The 19302-nt window shown below is 40.6% G+C and overlaps 2 protein-coding genes across 3 annotated transcripts; one reads left to right on the top strand and one right to left on the bottom strand.

The window, feature by feature from the left end:
* The first annotated feature begins 1079 nt into the window (after positions 1-1079).
* On the top strand, positions 1080-11814 carry slc45a1 (solute carrier family 45 member 1). 2 transcript variants are annotated; one of them, XM_042496818.1, is made up of 10 exons: positions 1080-1242; positions 1856-2296; positions 2406-2498; positions 3318-3542; positions 4536-5419; positions 6701-6854; positions 6964-7140; positions 7246-7451; positions 8595-8820; positions 11107-11814. In XM_042496818.1, exons 2-10 carry the CDS (start codon positions 1876-1878, stop codon positions 11133-11135), a joined length of 2415 nt encoding a protein of 804 aa, XP_042352752.1. In that variant the 5' UTR covers positions 1080-1242; positions 1856-1875; the 3' UTR covers positions 11136-11814. The 2 variants fall into 2 exon arrangements, with proteins under 2 accessions (XP_042352752.1, XP_042352743.1); XM_042496809.1 differs by lacking the exon at positions 11107-11814 and having other exon boundaries at positions 8595-9619.
* Positions 11815-13086: 1272 nt separating this feature from the next.
* si:ch211-222l21.1 (prothymosin alpha) lies at positions 13087-15720 on the bottom strand. The gene is made up of 5 exons (XM_042496075.1): positions 15519-15720; positions 14835-14921; positions 14382-14442; positions 14099-14172; positions 13087-13992 (listed from the first exon to the last, which is right to left on the bottom strand). The coding sequence occupies exons 1-5, from the start codon at positions 15567-15569 to the stop codon at positions 13921-13923; spliced, it is 345 nt and encodes a 114-aa protein (XP_042352009.1). The 5' UTR covers positions 15570-15720; the 3' UTR covers positions 13087-13920.
* Positions 15721-19302: the final 3582 nt, after the last annotated feature.

Here is a 19302-nt window from a genome sequence, read left to right as displayed (position 1 = left end):
TCATTTATTATTTACACCAGTGCTGTCCCTACTGTGACATGTCAAAATGTCTTCTGCTCTGATGGATTAGAAAATCTATAATGGACCTTATCAAGCACACTTGTTTTCACCATCACTGTTTTAGCAAAATATGCCAAAATTAAACACACCATTATTTTTTTATATCACTGGTAAATTGTCAGATTTTTAAAAAAAAAAATGGCCTGGGAATAAAACAAGGCCTTGTGACATATTTGTCTATCCCTGCACATATTATTATCATTGCTACATTATTAGTTAGTATTAGTACTCAGTGGGACCGACCTGGTTAAATAAAGGCTAAATAAAATATATATATATTCATATAGATTCCTTCCATGAGCCTCTAGGATTTTTGTTTGTTTGTTTGTTTTGTTTTGTGTCTTTAAATGGCACTTGAACAACTATCTTCTACTTTTGTTGTTGTATTTATGCTGTTTTGTTTTATTGTGCAATCAAATTTCAAGTCACAATGTCTTTCATTGATCTTACGTGGCTTGAACTTTTTATAAGTTTGATTTAAAAAAAAACAACATACTTTATTATGAATTTCTGGCACAGCGTTTACTTTGATTTGCTGTTTCCTGTTGTATTGTTACTATATTATTGCCCTGCTCTTGGTATTATTTGGCCCATTAACATGCCGTGCCTTTGCAGCGTTTTTTATGTCACAGATCTTGAAGCATGTGCACTTTTTTGTTGCAGTGCTATTTATTTGCAATGTTTTAAGAAATTGCACTTACATCCTGCGATATGTTTTATTTCATTGTATTCTAAGCCCATGTGTTGTTTACATTACGTTTACACTGTTTACATTTTTTCATACATACATGTTATCAATATGATGTGTGGACGTTGAATTTATGACTAGGGACAAAATCTGGACCCTGTGGCTGCACCAGTTGGGAATCACTGTAAAGATGTTTTTTTGGTTTTGTTTTGTTTTTTTGTTTTTTTTGGTCCGCGGTGCTGATGTTGCAGGGAGGGGCGTGACGTCACGGGAGAGACCGGGAGGAAGAGGCGAAGGGGGAGAGGAGGAGAGGGGGAAGGAGAAGGGACGGAGGAGAAAGCGGGGGGATGACTGCATGAAAAGGAAAAAACAAAACAAAACAACAATCATGACTCCCGTAATCCATCCTTCGGGATTTTTTCTTTCTAAATCATAATGCTCGGTCTGTTTACCTATACGGCATGGCGCAATAAATGACGAGCCTCCACGATAAGGTAATTATCATCTTTCAGTTTGCACGCCTGCCTCGTCTTCTAACACAGTTAAAGCCTATTGTGTGATCTTCGCCTTAAGAGTTAAATGCCAAGTCGAGGATAACATCGAGGATCCGCAGAAGAAAAGATTTTTTTAAAAAAAGGAATCGATCGGTAGCGTGGCGACATAAATGATCTCTAATGGTCAAATGTTTAGTTTAAAAATGAGCGATGATGATGCGTTATCCTTTTAGTTGTCTCGAAAGCCGTCATTGTTTGCCTCAGCGGCTCCATTGTGTCCGATTTGAGCTTCCTCCATGAAATATTAAAATGGAAACAGGCATCATGAGAGCGGTGCCGCATACTACACTGCTGTAGTCAGCCACGCCGAGCACATGGGCTTTGCGCACAACACTAACATGCGCATTGGTTGCAGTGCGTCGTGCTCATCACTGCTGTGCCATCGCTGCTGTCTGCTGATCACTGCAGTGTCCTCTTGGTAGCACCACACAACCAGCAGCAGCACTAAGTTACTCTCACACAAGCTGCAATGTGATGATCTTGAATGACCTCTAATATGAAAAATCACCCCAAAACAAGTTGACAGTTTGTTTCACCATTTTTCATGCTGCAGTGTGCGCTGGCTTGAGAGAGATGTCATCTCCGGGCATGGGCACCCCCAGTGACCCCCTTCTGGCCAGTCCAGGAGGGAGGTTACCCACAGCTCAGGAAGGTCTCTGGAGGAGCTCTCTCCCCAAAACTGCCAGCTTTCCGACATCCACCACTCGGCACCTCAGTCACAGAGCCAACAACTTCCAAAGACAGCCAAAGCGCCGGAAGCTGATAAGACCTTCACCACCTCCACCGCCCAACACACCCTGTCCCCTGGACCAGCTGGACCTCAGTGAGCTTCCCCCGAGGCGCACCTTCCAAGAACTGCTCTTTAATGGCTGCATCCTGTTTGGTATTGAATTTAGCTACGCCATGGAGACAGCTTATGTGACTCCTGTGCTTCTACAGATGGGCCTACCCGATCAGTTCTACAGCTTAGTGTGGTTTATCAGTCCCATACTGGGTGAGTGAACAGCAGGGCGAGATGACATTTGTGATACATTGTTATGTCATTTTGAGTAGCAGTGATTTTGTGCATCATCCAAACTCTGTTCTCTGTCTTTGTCTTGAAGGATTCCTCGTTCAGCCTCTCCTCGGAGCGTGGAGTGATCGTTGTACATCCCGGTTTGGACGAAGGAGACCCTTCATTTTTGCCTTGGCTATCGGTAAGAAATGTAGTGCTGTGCTTTATAAGTACAATGCTAAATGTAAGTGTGTATATAAGTCTGCTTGTGTGCAGTTGGGGGACATGAAGGTACAGTCAGTGACTCTAATCACAAACACCTTTAGTAAAATTTACTATTGTCAATGGCCAGAAGAATGATGTCATTATGTCTGTGTTGTTTGTGCTGGAAAAAAAAGTCACTGTTTATACTCAGCCCTGGCTCTGTAAACAGGAAACAGACAAAGTGGCTCGGACCAAGTAGCACAATACTGTTCCTGGAGCATTTGTGCTCATGCAAAAGATGGGAAAGGCCATAGATTGATAAAGAAAGGCAGTGAGTGTGAGAGGGACAGTAGATCTGGTGCATGACGGGGGGGGGTATTTGTTTGTATGCTGAGTATCAATTATCTTTCTCCGTGATTGCTAACTCCAGATGATGAAGTTACTTTTTGTCAAACGAACAATTACAAGAGCAGTCTTTGCTACTGAAAATCTTGGGTAACAGCCTCCCTCCAGCATGGCAATTTAAATAAGTATACAAATTATAATAATTAAAAAAACAACAACTAAAAAGCAAAAAAAAAGGAAATAAACTCTTCCTATTATTCCCACCTGGTAAATTTTTGTCTCTGACTTAACGAAACTCCTCCAGAGCCACAGGAGACATTATACAACTGCTTAGACTGACTTTGCATTTCTCTTTATGTTTAGTAAATTGACTGTTATGTGTAAAGTGCCCCTTTAATGATGTAAAGATGCACGTTTTTTTTTTTTACCACTTAGCTGGATTTCTGTTGAATTGTCTTTTCCTCCCTCACAGGGGCTCTGTTTGGTCTAACCCTGGTGCTGAACGGACGGGACATCGGAGGTGTGCTGGCTGACACTGCATCAAATCACAAGTGGGGAATTGTCCTGACGGTGTGCGGCGTGGTTCTGATGGACTTCAGCGCTGATTCAGCAGACAACCCGAGCCATGCATACATGATGGATGTGTGCAGCCCAGAGGACCAGGATCGGGGGCTGAACATCCACGCACTCCTGGCAGGTAAGAAAACACTTCAGATTTAGGCGAGTAGTCAATTAAACATTGCTACCATCGCTAGTCGGCACCAGAAGTCGACGCAGCTTTTGTTAAAATCATTACTCTTTTGACGTACACATTTATATTAAATATTGACATAATTTGCACTACAATATTATAATTCTCTTGTCAAATGTTATCTTATAAAAACTGATTATCTGTTGTTGGCTACTCATGTCAACAACGCAGAATTAAAGAAAAAAAGTATTTAAAGAAAAACTACACGTTGGTTTGTTCACTCCACCCTGCAGGTAGTGAGGTGAACACATTAGGACAAATTTGATATCTTGTAAAGCCTGCGCAGTTTGGCAGTATTTTGATTTTATTGTCCCACATGTAATTTTTATTGACGCATTTTAGAAATTCTGAAATTATACAGGTCAGTAGGTTTATTTTCCCTGACATAAACCAGTAGACAGATCACAGTGAAAGTTTGAACAAAATCAAAAATGAATAACTTCACATTAAGTTAATGAGTAAGAGTATATTCAAATAAATTAAAGTAAGAGTAGTTGTAATGTTTCAATAGAATTTGGTTTTTGAAAAATGTGATCAACAAATTAAGCAACTCTTAAAATATACGCAATAGTTTTGCAGACAATGTTTAATTTTATAGATTAAATTGTGCTTGATTTTGACTGTTTCCAGAATGTTTAGTCACTTTTAGGCTAGTTGATTAGTCTAAGTTTAAACTTTCCTATATATGTCAGGGAAATGATTTGTTCAGAGCATTCCTAGTAGAAGCTTTAACTTCTTTGGAAATAATATGAAGAAAACATACATGAAATGAAACTCAGAGATTTAAAGCAAAAGGTTTTTTCTCAGTTTTGCTTCATAGTGTAAATGTATGTCGAAGAGTGATTGGGGTGCTGGGGTGGGTTCTTTAATATAGGATGTATAAATGAATGTTAAAATAAATAAAAATTTGAATGGCAAAAAACAAATCTTGTTCTGCAGGACTTGGAGGTGGATTTGGCTACATTGTTGGTGGCATCAACTGGGACCAGACACAGTTTGGAAGGTCAATGGGAGGTCAGCTGCGGGTCATATACATGTTCACAAGTATCACTTTGGTGTTGGCCACAGCCATGACTCTGATGAGTATCCCCGAACGGCCCCTACCAAAGAGCCAGCCAAACAAAAACAGCAAGTCCCATCTGAAAAGCCCCAGCCTCCCGCTTCCTCCCTCTCCCCCTGTTCCCCCGGGATCAGCGCTTGGACTGGAGGAGGACGACGAGGACGGTCTTTACAGCTACAACTTCGCAAAGTCTCACCCGTATAACTCCGACCCTCTCGCCCATTCTTGCAGTGCCAACGCACGCCTCTGTGCTGGCCTCACCAGCCCCATATCGCCCCTGAGCCCCCTCACTCCCAAATATGGCAGCTTCATTAGTCGGGACAGCTCGCTCACTGGCATCAATGATTTTGCCTCTTCACTAGGAACGTCCTATATAGACAGTGTGCTCATAAACTGCTACACAGGTCAGCAGACGCCACAGGGCCCGGCCCCAAACTCCACCACTGCACCCCTACCTCCAGGGGACTCCCCTCATCCTGACGAGTCTTCGCAGGGAGCAGGAAGCCATCCTGCAGGACAGACCCAGGTTGACGCGGAGTCCCATCCAGCTGAGGAAGCTCAGGATGCAGAAGCGCCACAGCCTGAGGGAGATGCACAGTCTCAGGTCACAGCTGGGGCTCAGCCCGGTGCGGGGTCACACCGGGGCTCTTCTGCTGGTATCCTGAAGCGACCCCAGAGTCTTGCACTAATGGAGGAGCCCATGGCGACCCAGATTGTCGGGCTGGAGAACGGACGCAGGAGAACAGTGACCTTCAGCCAGCAGGTTGGGACACATATTTCCTTATTCTTTATATTTTATTTTTGACTTCTTGTATTTTTATAATGATGCAATAAAGCAAAAAGACACGATATACATAAAGCACCCAGTGCCATTTAGATGAGTGGATGATTTCTAGAACTCTAGTCCAAACATGTCAGCTGACAGCAAAAATGGCACAAGAGATGGGCATGGGTGAAAAAAACAAACAAACTGAAAGAAAAACAGAAACTGAGGAAACGAAAAGAAAAAAACACACATTGGTGGGAGGCTGCCAGGATATCAGTATACAGTATAATATCAAGGAGTGAGGTTGCAGGAGGACCCAAATGCAGAGCAAAGCAGACGGATAGGTGTGCAAACAAAAAAGTGAACCTGTAATGCCGATGGTGAAATACAGAAAAACAAATAGGTGACCAAAAATATAAAGTAAAAAAAAAAAAACGAATAAAAAACCAAACTGAAACAAAACAAGACAAAACTGAAGAACTCAGGTGAAGACAGGAGCGACGATGATAGAAACAACAGGGAGGACAACCAGGCAGGATAAGGGCAGAAAAATCAAATGGCAGGACACAGTAAGGAACAACAGACAAAGGGAAACACAAAGTTACACACACAGGGAACTAATCAAGACAATGACACACAGCTGGGGTAGGTGGACACAGGAAACAAAGGGATTGGCAAACTAATGAAGGTGCGACTGGGAGCACTGGGGTGGAGCAAACGAGACTAAAACAGAAACAGGTGTGCAGGGAAGACTCTAACAAGGAGGGACACACAAGACTAATACAAGACAGGTGAAATTAAGACAGGGGGTAGAACCAGACAGAGCACAGGAGGAGTGAAAATACAAAATAACACAAGAAACAGAACAAGAGAAACAAGGAAAACAAGAAACATGCGACACAAGCGGAAAACCCCCAAACCTAAGTCCACAGTATGCTCATAACCTCAAATCATGACATATGAGGCATTATTTGTACAGAATAAAAATGGAGCAGAGCTTATGAGTTATACAGTTAGGTCTCATCAAGCAGAGTCAGAAATGGCCTCCAGGTTTTGTGAATCCCTTTTACTAAAGCAAATCTGTTCCAAATTAGCAATAGCAAGCATTTCATTGAGCCACTCCCTGAAACTTGGGGATGATGTAGACTTTCAGTTCAGTAATATCAGTTTTTTTAGCTGCACCGGATGCATACTTCCAATAAAATGCCAGAAGCTGTTTAGTCAGTAGCCGCCACAGTGTCTTTGAAACACAATGTCTGTCTCTTTTCTCTGACCAAGGTTGCAAACATTTTGCTGAATGGCGTGCGCTATGAGAGCGATCTGAGTGAGAATGTGGAGACAGGAGAGTCGCAAATGTCGATGAAGCTGCTGTGTATAGCCATCTACAGGATGCCTCCCTCCCTGCGGAGTTTATGCACTAATCATTTTCTGGGTGAGGATTATCACGTTTTACATTTTGTTGCGTATAAAACCCTGCAACACTGTTAAAAACGTTTTTGCTCTTAATATTAACTGGTTTGACATTTATGGGTTCTCTCCAGGCTGGCTGTCCTTTGAAGGCATGCTGCTTTTCTACACTGACTTCATGGGGGAGGTTGTGTTTGAAGGAGACCCCAAAGCGCCCCATGACTCCGAAGCTTACCAACGGTACAATGCTGGTGTTAGCATGGGCTGCTGGGGCATGTGCATCTATGCATTCAGTGCTGCTTTCTACTCAGGTAAGCTACGCTCACAGTCACAACATGTCTTGAATGTTAGCACCAGTGATTTGTCTTCCTCTTCTTGGCAAGCTTTACACGGGTTTCTTCTTCCTCAACTTTCAGCCATATTGGAGAAACTGGAGGAGCGTTTCTCTCTTCGCACTCTATATTTTTTTGCCTACCTGGCGTTCGGTTTGGGCACGGGCCTGGCGACACTATCCACCAACATCTACGTGGTACTTTCTCTGTGTGTCACCTATGGGGTGCTCTTCTCCTCTCTATGCACGCTGCCTTACTCTCTGCTGTGTGAATACTACCAGAGCCCTCAGGTCAGTATCTAGAAATGTGACTCGTTATAGTTGCTTCATGGTCATTTTCCGGGATCAGTTTAAAGGGTAACTTAGAAATGGACCCTTGTGGGTTTGGTGATTTCGGGGCTGCTTCTGGTTAACAAACAGGATCCTACTCTTTAACAAGAAGGTCTGTCTCTGTAGGATTCTTACCATAGATGTTTATAATAACATCTGAACCTGTCAATGGGAAAAAAACTGTGTTTACATCAGTGGATGTAAACTGATGGTGCGAACATGCACCAAATGATTACACTGCAGCCTGTTTTGTCTGGACTGATTTTAAAATTTATTGTTACCATTTGTCACTTCGACACAAAAACACGGGAAAAAAGGGTTAAAAAATACTGCCTTTGAAAGTACTAAAGGTTACCTTTTAATGAAATAGTTAAATATTTGGGGAAATAAGCATATTGGCAGTCTTGCTGAGAGTTAGTTGAGAGGATTTATACCATTATCATGTTTGTGTAGTAAATATGAAGCTACAGCCAGCAGCTGGGTAGCTTAGCTTAGCACAAAGATGGGAAACGGGTTACGAAGTCCAAGCTGGTGGCCAGATTTTATAAGTTACTTTGTGTTCCAGATAACTCAGAAGTTGAGATATTCTGACCTCTTACTAGAAAAAGTCATAGTTCCCACTACTATGTACCCCGACTTCAACGGTCTAACGTCACACAGCAATGGCAGCATCCATGGAGTGCTAAAATATATTAGCCTAGCTTTTAGCACATAGGCTAGTGAATGACATGTTTTGATACAGTTCCAAGTATAAAATTGCTGTAAAATAAAATGTATAACATTGTCTGTTACGGTGTATATGTAGTTTTTCCTCTGTTTCGCTCAACTGTCCTTGTTCTGTGTTGTGCATCTGGAACATTCGGAAGTTGGAAACTGGGAAATTAAGACCTTTGAATGGAGCGGAGCTTTAGCGTCCCTGTATCCAGCATAAATGCAGAGCCTAATTATCCAGATGCTGGCTGTAGCCTCATATATAGTGTACTGACATGAGAGTGGCATCAAAAGTAAATCAGCACATTTCCCAGAAAAGTTACTCCTTCAACGCTGAAGTGATTTGTGAAGCTCTACATAGATTGATCTAAACCGTTTGCCTATGTTCCTCAGTTTTGCGGCTCATCAGAGGAAGGAACCAGACGAGGGATGGGGGTGGACATCTCTCTGCTCAGCTGCCAGTATTTCCTGGCTCAGATCCTGGTCTCTGTGGCGATGGGACCTCTGACCTCACTGGTGGGTGGGGCCCAGGGAGTGATGTACTTTGCAAGCCTGATGTCATTCGTGGGCTGCCTGTACTCCTCCCTCTGCGTGGTGTACCAGCTGCCCCCCCCTGAGGGTGAGCCCCCCGATAGCGAGACCCAGCCACTGTTGGTGCACATTTAGAAAAGCCTCTTAAGTTACCTCACACACACACACACACACACACACACACACTGAACGGGCACATGCTCTCACGCTGTCGCTTGGTGTCTGAGTGTGTTGACCTTCACAGCGCTGATAGGACAGAAAACACACTGCACATCCTGCCGCACACTGTACAGCACAATTCCATATATTGTTTCACACTAATCGCTCTTCTCAGAGCTAGACAGACAGACAGACAGACATTGGCCACTGCTCTAATATGTGTAAACATGACCAGTGTGTTCATACAGTGTGTGTGCCCATGCATTTTTTCCTAACTTGAATGCGTGACCTTTCTGAATGTGTGTGTGAGAGACAGAGTGTGTGTGACGTCGTTGAGGATAGATAAGCTGTTCTTCTGTCTGATTCTTTGCTGTAAAATCATCTTTTTTCTTGCTTGTTGGTGTTTAGTGTAGAAATGTTGATCACAGGCTAACCACAGCTTTCCCCCCTCTTTTTCTTCCTTTTATCAGTTGCCTAACGTCTGCATGAGCTGCAATAATCTCTCAGAGCCTTGTGTTAATGTTTTGTTTTGGTCATACGGCCAAGAGAATGTCTACCTGCCTGTTTCTCTGAGTTAGCACATTAGCATCACACATTAGGCAGGATGTTTTCTCTGACTAAAATGAATGTGCTGCCAGTGTCCACTCACACTCAACGCTCCTTCATTAAAGGGATCGTTTGGATTTTTTGGAGTGGGGTTTTATGGGGTACTTAGCCAAATTCAGTGTATTATTCACAGCAGATATCTGTCTGCACGCCCCCAGTTTGGAGAAGCAGGCTGGAGTCCAACATGGAAGCTGAGCAATGTACTGCTGGAGATGGAGGTCAGCAACAAAAGGTATTTTAGCCTTCTAAAAAAAAATTCCCCTTAAAGAATCCATATCATTTTAAATGTATGGTATATTCAGAATATTTTTACTGCTTTAACTTTATGTCAATCAGTGATTTTTAAGCTACTATATCTCTGTCTTCAAAGACAGACCACATTGAGGAAAAACTGTGATTTAACAAAACTGTACACAGGAGCTGCTGGTCTAACGCTACCTTGATCAGTTATGTTAATTGTGTTATTTTCTGACTTTGGCAATAAAAGGGTCAGTTCAGATTCACCAAACAACATGAACTAACTAACTGATAGAGGCAGCTGTCGAGCAGCGGTGCTGTGTTCAGTGAGTGAAAATTACTATTTTGACGAGAGCATATGAGAGTATATGCTATATTGACAGTATTTTCACTGCCCCACCTCTCCGTTAGACAGTCTTGCTCTCAGTTTCCCATCTATGCTCTGGTCAAAGCCACCAAACTCCATTGAGAAAAATAGTAATTTTAGCTCGCTGAACACAGGAGCTGCTGGTCTACTGTTGCTTCTATCAGTTAGTTAATTCATGTTGTTGTGTGACTTTGATGAATCTGAGTTTACCAGTTTACACACCAAAGTCACACAACAATAACTCAAACAAATAACTGGTCAAGGCAAAAGTAGACCAGCAGCTCCTTTGATCAGCAATATTAAATCACTGTTTTTCTTTATGGGGTGACATAACAGCTTAATTTTCCCCACTGGAAATCACCGTCTGACTTCAAGGTAAAGCAGTGAAAGTATTCTAAATATAGCACACACATAAACTTATATTGATTCTTGTAGGCGGGACTTTTTTAAGTGGCTTATATATGTTTTGCTGTTGACCCCCATCTTAAGCTGTTCATTGCTTCCATGCCGGACTCCAGTCTGCTTTTCCAAACTGGAGCTGTGCAGACAGACATACTGTATTTAATATACTGTCTATGTATAAGTACCTCATACAACTCCGCTTCAAAAAACTCCAAACTATCCCTTTAATTCAAGAGCTCTTTAATTTAGCTAACACATACTTAATATTCACTTGAAGCTGAACGCTTAATCACAATCTTGTTACAGCAAATGAAAACAACACTTTCCACACAATCCAGTCATGATACCAATGTGCTATCCCCAAATTTCACACTCTGGTGCTGGGTGACTCTTAATCAAGTCCCAAGTTTGAGTACAATGCCAATTGAAATCAGCATATAGCCATGAAAAATAGGATGACACGCTCAAACTTTCACAGAGAAATGTGTGCTGGTGGCAAATTCTGTCTGGGCCCTCACTAAGCCATGGTACAGCCGCGAGCTGTCACCCTACTCCTGGTGGCCATGCCATTGTAATAATGACAGTGATTCTTGTCATTATCAGGAAGAGGAGAAGTTGAAACTGGGGTGTGAATCAGCATTCAGTCGGAAACCCGAACAAAACGGAAGAACAGCAAACAGGGAGAAGACTCATGTGAACTATGGGTAAACCCTGAAGGTGGACGACACTGAGAGAAAGACTGTGGGGGTTCATAGAGCCAGCAGCAAGTGCTTGTTGTCATCATTAGGGCGCATGCTAAAGGTAGTAGGCTTCTGCTCCACCACGCTCGGCCCATCAACTCAGTATAGTGATAACCTCACATCTGTTAGCCAACTTTCTCACAGGAGGTGTCATTTTTCCATCCTTAAGAAGCCATTTTCATCTGCACAATGGTACATTTAATTTATTTTTTTTTAATCTGTTGTGCCATGGAAAACAGCAGTATGCTTTGAATAGGCACAAAGTCTGACTTCAGGGCTTTAACATAAAAAGGTTAACTTTAGTATGTAACCTATTTTGGGCCCACCATTGTGTTTCATTGACTGGTTCACACCGACATCATGGTGCCAGTCATAATGCAGAATGTCAATAATTGCCTACTATTTAAGCCTCCTGGACTGACTGGATGCACGCCATGCTAACGTTTCTGAGGAAACTAACTGTATGGATCATGCCGTTGCAGCTTGCTTGAGAAAAAAAAAATCAGTTTTTGTGTCATATGGTACCACCTATTGCTCAATATTAGCAGTGTTACTGTAAAAGCTACTTTTATTCAGGGTTCAGTTAAAACTAAAATGATCTTTTTGCCATTTTGGACTCCTGTGTCTATCTTTTCATGGACTGTACCACAGGGTTCCTGCAGCCTAAGGCAAGGTAGATTTGAGACTTTTTAATTATTTTTTAATACCACTTGGGATTAACTTTAAGACCAATTTTCTAATAACCAAAATTGAAGAACGTTGAAAAAAAAAAACTTTTTTGAGTGGAACACATGGAAGAAAATGAACATATTCTTTTACCATAAAAGTGTCTATTAGTGTTACCAACAGAAGTGGGAAATATTTTGCATTTCTGGACAGTTTTCTGGACAATTTTGCATTTCTCAATCTGCATGTGAGATTCCACTGCTTGGATTCTCATCATGTTGAGATTAAGAAAATGTATTAATTTAACTATTTAACAAAAAATTAGGGAGGTACAATATTTGATTTTTTAAAACTTATTATGGCTGATTCCTGATGCCGATATATGCAAGAATGTTTTTTTCACCCAATTACAGAGAACATCAAGTCTCTCCTGTGCTGGAATTCACGTTACGCCAGCTCTTAACGTGATAACCAACTGCTGTCAGAGGCAGACCTAAAATACCATTTTTTAAAAAATGTTTACGTTCAATGGACAAAATAGTAAAACTACTTTTAATGTAGGTTACATGTAAAGCATGCAGTATTTATTTTTTATGTCAGATTTTAAACAAAGCTGTAAAATTTATCCCATTTTAATGGGTTTGGATGATGCTCTCCCTAAGACAATACTAACAACCCCACCCACACACACACACACACATTTTTGTTTTTAAATTTCACAATGCAATGTCATAAAAAAGCAATTCATAAAGTCCAACTTCCAATGTCAAAGCATTTTTTTAATGTTTTTGAAAGATCAATTTTTTAAGACTTTTAATGATTAATTTAAGTAAATGTAATACCAACTGAGGCCTTATTTTAAGACTAATGAATTTAATGCCTTTGAAAAAGTCTGACAGATCCATGGGAAGGCTGTACCAGTCATCACCCCAGCTGACTTCAAAAATAAAAATCCGCAGTTTACCACACGGGGGAGCCAGGAGACGCCAGACAGCAGCCCATTGATTCTGTGCACCCTTTTCCATTACCAAGTGAGGGAGATTATTCCTGTTCCTTCCTGCATCTAAGCCAGCCATTTTCCATGTTAAGAAAAATTGGGTCAAGTGACATCATGTACTTATAAAGCCACAGTTTCAAAAAGCACCAATGATCAGGTAACATACACATAAAACAGATATCCTTAAGTAAAAAGACAATTTATTTTTTAATCAGAATATACAAAGCAGAGGCTGAAGTAACCGAATGTCATTCTGGTTCTGAAAAAGGCAGTCTTGGACACAAAACTGGGCTACCCAGCCATAACATAAAACTCATTGAAAACGTAAGAAAAAAAACAAACGTATAAATGGTACAAACTTGCGTGGAATGCATACAGAACAAATGACCAAAGCCTTAAGATTTAAGAGGGGGTAATTAACATTGCAAAATCCAGCCACCATGAAACAAGGTCAAGAAATCTTATCATGGAGGCGCAAGACAGAGCCCCTTTATTCATTTGCACCATCTGTTAAGTTAACAGGGCAGCCAAGCCTAGGATTAACTAGCAGCTCAACACAAAAAAAATGATGCCTCAACTAATAATGCTAACAACTGTCCATTAGCCCCTGCTTAAAACTTATCTTTGGTCCTTTAAGTGAATCTGAGAGAGGTCAACATGAGCCTTGGAGGAGGTGAGCAGCTGCCTGTATGTATGAATCATCTGGTCATCACTGACATAATAGAGATTGTGCTTCGAACATACTGATAAAAAACCTCAAGAAATGAAAAAACTGATCTCATGGTGTGGCCCAATTTTTACACAAAGAAAAAAAAAGCTCATTTTAAAGACCAATAAATAACATTTCATAAAAAAGGATGCAGGGCCACTCTGTTTCAGGACTCCAGTGCAATGTGATAACATGGGAGCAAACAAAAAGAAATATTTCTCAGAGCTACAGAAAGCACAAGCTCTACAACACCATGTTGACCAGGCAGTTAAGACAGTGCTGCAAACAGGTGGCAGGGCAGAGACCTAAGCCTCCACTTCTGCCTCTTTTGAATCTCCATTTTCCTCTGTCTTCTGCTTTTTTGTCTCCGCCTTTTCCTATTAAAAAGGAAGAAAACAAGTCACGTGTTAGTAAAAACTGAAGATAACCAGATTAGTTAACACATTAAAGACACTTGATTAAAATTGTGTGGTGACATCCCACCTCCTCCTCCTCAGCTGCACGCTTCACAGGCTGTGCATCAGTCTCCTCAGCAGGGGGCGCCTCCTCTGCTTCCCCTATAAGCACAGTTTGTCACTTCAGAAAATACATACTTTACTTGGAAGTGTAATTAAGTCAAAGATGAATCACTTCATACTGGAATTTTAGCTGGAGACCATTCAAGGTGACAGCATACATGAGGCAAAACAAAATCAACAACATGAGAAACGTAGAGATTTTTAACAGCTGCTTAAAAGTCTTTCTGAAAACAGAAATATGACCATACCGTCTCCATTCTTGTGTTTCTCATCTGCCTTCTCCACTTTGTCACTGTGATCAGCACCATTCTGTTTGAAGAGAGAGAAATGTTAGTGCAGTTCACATCATATCTCAAGCTTTTATAATGAGCAATGTAATAAATGGGGGGAAAAAATAGAGCCCAAAGATATCTTAAATAATCCTCCCAGAGTCTTACATACACAGACTCCTCTGGGGGCACTTAAAAAAGCATGTGTGTGGAGCTCCTACAACTCCCCAGAGGATCAGCCACCAAGCTAGACTTGTAGAGACACCAATGGAAACGTCCAAAGGCTTGCTAGCTAACATCTGTGCCATTTCACAACCCAAACAAAGCGCTGTGTGGAGAGAGCAGCTGAACAGGAGGGGGAGGCGGGTGCAGCGACACCTGCATGATGAGGGGTGCTAAGACAAAAGGCCATGAGGCTGGTCTCCAACTCACTGTGCCATTTGCAGGTGCGTCCCCGTTGTCGGTCTTCTTCTCCTCCTCCTCCTCCTTCGCTTCTGTCTCTTTCTTCTCTTTCAGCTCCTACAAAATAAAAGTCTCTCGATCAATGTTCAGCAAAGAGTTTATTCTGAAGTACCGCACGTTCGCAACACGTCTGGTTTTAATTAAAAGAAAGCTCGTTTACCATATCGGAGTTAAAGTCTATTTCAAGAAAAACGTTGTAAAGACATAGTTAGTGGCAATGTTGACCGTTTTCGTGTTAACACGTAATGTAACGTTAACGTTACAGTGGCTTCCCGCCCACAGCAGCAGCTCCGCTTCACCAGCTGTACGTTACTGTTTCTGCCGCTTTGTCTACTCAACAAGACATTTTTTGCTAAACACATCACATACGTTTTTCAGACGCAATATTTAACTGTCGACGATGAAAATTACAATAAAGTCACCTTAGTGGTGCCTGGTTGTCGACAAGCGGCATTTAAATTTAAGTCCCCAATTACTGTTTTAACTCCACATGAAGTAACGCTAACGGTAAAAGCAACCGCCAATCGTTGTTTAACCCAAGCTAATTTAACACATTGTTAACACACAAAATAAAACAACTTATAAAAGTTCCCGAAATCTTTTAACACGACAGTTCAACCGTTAAAAAAAAAAAAAAAACTGAATGAAACGCACCTTTGCTGTAACCTCTGCAGTTGCGGTCGTATCAACAGCTGTGTCGGCCATGGCTAATTTTGCGAATTAATTTAGATAATTATAATCCTTTTCAGATTTTTTTTAAATTTCTTGGCTCTTTGCCTTCGTGTGGATAACGTTAGTCCAAAGGCGCTGAGAGAGAAATGATGTCTGCCCGTCTCCGCTTTTCTCTCGAGCTCGTTGAAAATCCACTCTCGTTGGATACAGCGGCTCGAGCCCGCACACGATTGGACGATGTCGACCACCAAAATATTTGATTGGAGGGGTAGCCTGTCAATCTTGAAAACGCGTCCCGCCTTATGGCTATCTCATCGCTGATTGGTCAATTGTTTAAAAGCACTGCACTCAGACACGAGAGTTCTTTTTCTACTATCCACCAGTTTGCGTTTGGTTTTTACCCACATTTTAAACAATGGATCTCAAGTTGCCCGTTTTTAAAGTTAAAACAATCCACCGGAGCCTATCTACTGCCATTTATTGCCTTCAGTAGATGGAGTGTCAAAGTTTCTAAACACGGACGGTATCTTTTGTCTTAGCGCTCTTTCTCTGCAGAGATGGGAGTATCAAATTACAAGCAAAAAGGAGTAATATGACGATGTGAAAACACTGCGGCCACTCCTCCTTTCTATATTTAACACTTGTAACGAGATGTGTTCCTGCTGAAGTGTGCTTACACTTTCACTACTCTACAAACCTGATAAGTGGAGTCAAAGCGGCAATAGAGCAATTTTCACATGAAACATACAAATTGTAATTCATTATTCTGTTACATAACTATTAAACACTATATGCCTGCATAGCCTGAGAGCTATACATCCACTTTACATTTTTAAATGTATGCAGTTATTTAAATGGTCTCATATGAAATAATAATGTTCTAAATTATATTTCTTGCAAAAGTATTTCTATGTATTAATGGTGCAATCATTAGTGAAATTAGTTGTCTGCTTCAGGCAATATTTGATACAATGAAAAGAAAAAAAGGCATGTGCCGCACTGGCTGAGGATGGGCAAAGCAATAAATGTGTTGCTTTGTGATTTGAGAGTCTATTAGAGACAGAAATGGGGTGTGGTGTGTCGTTCAGTAAGTGTGTATGTGAAAACCCTTTACAGAATACATTGAATTACCGCTATTGTCCTGATAGTATTAAAGGTGATACTCATTTTTTTTTTTTTAAATTTCTTTTTCCCGGGACAATACAAAGTGACCTTGCCATAAGCACTTATACATATATGTACAAAGAATTTTAAAAAGCATTTACCCCATATATACAGTATGATGTGTTTTGGGGTATTTAATGACAGATAAAAGCAATTTGCCAGATCTCATAGAGCGTGATTACATGGACATGAATAACCCATTTATGGGACTTTTTCAGAAAATGGTGTTCACATGAGCATAAAGAAATTTGGTTGTTTATATTCCCTATATACATCCTGGTTTATTTCAATATTTCACATTGCATATTTGTATTTCCCATAAACGGTATATAGTGTTTACCTGCCCAAAACACATAAAATGGATACCGGTAAAACTCTCAATGAGATTCAAAATCTCTTTTTCAAGAGAAACCTGGCCAAGAGGACAGCATTACAAATAAGCAAGCCTAAAATCCAGTCAAAATTACACACAAAAGCCAGTTGAATGGAGAAACATGTACAACTGACTTAAACATTTTCAGTTAGTGAATCTGAATGAGAGTGCTATTTTCTTGATCCTTTAAAATTGACTTAAAATCTGCAATATTAATCAACTCAGACAATTTCAGGTCCTTCTGTAAGTTATTCCTGTAAGGCTGTATATTTAAAAGCTTTTTTTTTAAACAAAGTTCTATTCGAACCCTGGGATCCAAAATTTGCAGAATATTGTAAGCGCACAGACCATAATGGTTTTGATTTTTCACATGTACATACACAAATAAGAAGGGATCAGTTCATACAGAGATCTATACACAAAAAGCAACCAATGTGAGACTGGGTGCACAGACAGAGAAGGCCATGTAGCAGTAACATACAGTGTACAGTGTTGAACGCGATTTCCACAGCCAGGAATGAAACGTAAAGCACAATGGTACACAGTATCTAACTTCTTTAGGCACTGGTCAGATGTGTTCATAAACAGAATATCACATGGTCCATTAGCAGAATTTAAAAAAAAAAAAAAAAAAAAGTTGCTCAAATCAAGTGTTTCCTTGACTGGAGTGAGAAAATGGATTTGCTCCAGAAAAAGAAACTTGATTTAATGTTCATTAAAACTTTATTTTTATCCAGAGCTTTTGTCTTGTTGATAGTTTTATCTGACATCCCAAAACTGACAAAATCTCCTCTCCTTTAGAAGTTTGTTGAGGTGAACTTTTTCTGCTGTCACTCATCCAACTGTTAGACCAGAGGAAGTGGCAACACACAACTGTGCGGGCCCTGAACTCTGTAGTTTAAGCCTGCACGTGGTCAGTGTCTCACTGTTAGTTACAAAGAAAGTAAAATCTACACATGTAGTACCCTGACACTCTGACCCACAATTGAGTCCTCAAGTTCCAACGAAGTCATTTGACTGTCAACAACCTTATTTGCCACACCTGTCATTGTTTCGCCCACACACGTCTATCAATCATTTTTATAAAACGTTTACCTGCAGTTATCAGATGGTTGTCACAGTAACAGCCTACAAATCATATTTGTGAGTGCTCCACATTGATATGTAGGATATTTCAAATATTTCTCCACAGTAATGTTTGTATCCTTAACTTGCCCCAACACACCCAGTCTTGACACAAGTGTGTTTTCAGTCTCTAATTTTAGGGCCTCATGGGACCTAATCCTACACAGCCTCACTTATCTCCTCCATGCCATGCCAGTATTCAAGCCACTGATTTTGAAGAAGCCTCCAGGCTCTATTTAGTCATTCACCTCACATTCGGCTGAAATATAATTATAAAGGCTGTAATTACATGCAGAGATCAAAGGCTTGTGTGGCAGTGCAGTCGCGGGTTACTTTGAGGTTTATTTTGTGTCTCATATATTGATGTTTTTCACTAATTCTCTACCATAACAGTAATAAGGATAAACTGAAATATTGCTAATTTTTAACACAGAAACTTATGATATAACAAACAAAAGATGAGCACGCTACCACAGCATTAGTTTTATATCGTAAGGCATGTCACTGCACATTTCTTGTGCTGCTTTCAGACTCCTTTCAAAAATATTTAAAGCTTTGAACCTTGAGCAAATTGTAAAAAACATTTTTAGAGTAAAATTTCTAGGTGTGAAAAGACAAAAGCAAAACTTTGTTTATAATTATCATAATTACACATTTAAAGTTATCACGGAAATCTTATATTTTTAAAGTTGTTCTTTTTTTAAATTTTTTTTATTCAATTTCTTGCTAATTTTTGGATTGTGTCATGTTGAGTTGCTCATTGCCCTCTTTTTGTGTTTTTGAAAGAAATCAAGCCAATTTGCTCAGGTTTCAAAGAGCTGAAAACAAACACTCATCATGGCATTGCATAAAGTGTTATACCCTTTATTTGGGAAATGAAGACCTCACGGAGGCTGCAGAGCAGTGAGGGAGACATCCACAATCTTCAGCAGAGCCACAGGAGGACAAGCGGAGCTGTTAAAAAAGCAACAGAAGGCATTACTCACTCTGTGTCTGTAACTGGAAAATGGGAGCAATCACAGAGAGGGGGAGTGTTTGTGAGATCATTTCCTGTCTTTTTATTTTTTTCTTATTTGCCTACCTCAACATGTTTCCATGTGCCAC

The sequence above is a fragment of the Plectropomus leopardus genome, chromosome 2, assembly GCF_008729295.1.
Source record: "Plectropomus leopardus isolate mb chromosome 2, YSFRI_Pleo_2.0, whole genome shotgun sequence".
In the NCBI taxonomy this organism is placed as follows: Eukaryota; Metazoa; Chordata; class Actinopteri; order Perciformes; family Serranidae; genus Plectropomus; species Plectropomus leopardus.
The sequence above is the reverse complement of the archived record's forward strand: the minus strand, read 5'-3'. Positions and strand labels throughout refer to the sequence as shown.

What these genes read in the sequence shown, in the direction of transcription:
- slc45a1 (XM_042496809.1), top strand. Translation starts at nt 1,876, where the DNA reads ATGTCATCTCCGGGCATGGGCACCCCCAGTGACCCCCTTCTGGCCAGT. An exon ending in CAGTGACCTTCAGCCAGCAG is followed by an intron (nt 5,420 to 6,700) that starts GTTGGGACACAT and finishes TCTCTGACCAAG; the next exon opens with GTTGCAAACATTTTGCTGAA. An exon ending in AATACTACCAGAGCCCTCAG is followed by an intron (nt 7,452 to 8,594) that starts GTCAGTATCTAG and finishes TATGTTCCTCAG; the next exon opens with TTTTGCGGCTCATCAGAGGA.
- si:ch211-222l21.1 (XM_042496075.1), bottom strand. Translation starts at nt 15,569, where the DNA reads ATGGCCGACACAGCTGTTGATACGACCGCAACTGCAGAGGTTACAGCA. An exon ending in ACGCACCTGCAAATGGCACA is followed by an intron (nt 14,443 to 14,834) that starts GTGAGTTGGAGA and finishes CTCTTCAAACAG; the next exon opens with AATGGTGCTGATCACAGTGA. An exon ending in GAAACACAAGAATGGAGACG is followed by an intron (nt 14,173 to 14,381) that starts GTATGGTCATAT and finishes CTGTGCTTATAG; the next exon opens with GGGAAGCAGAGGAGGCGCCC.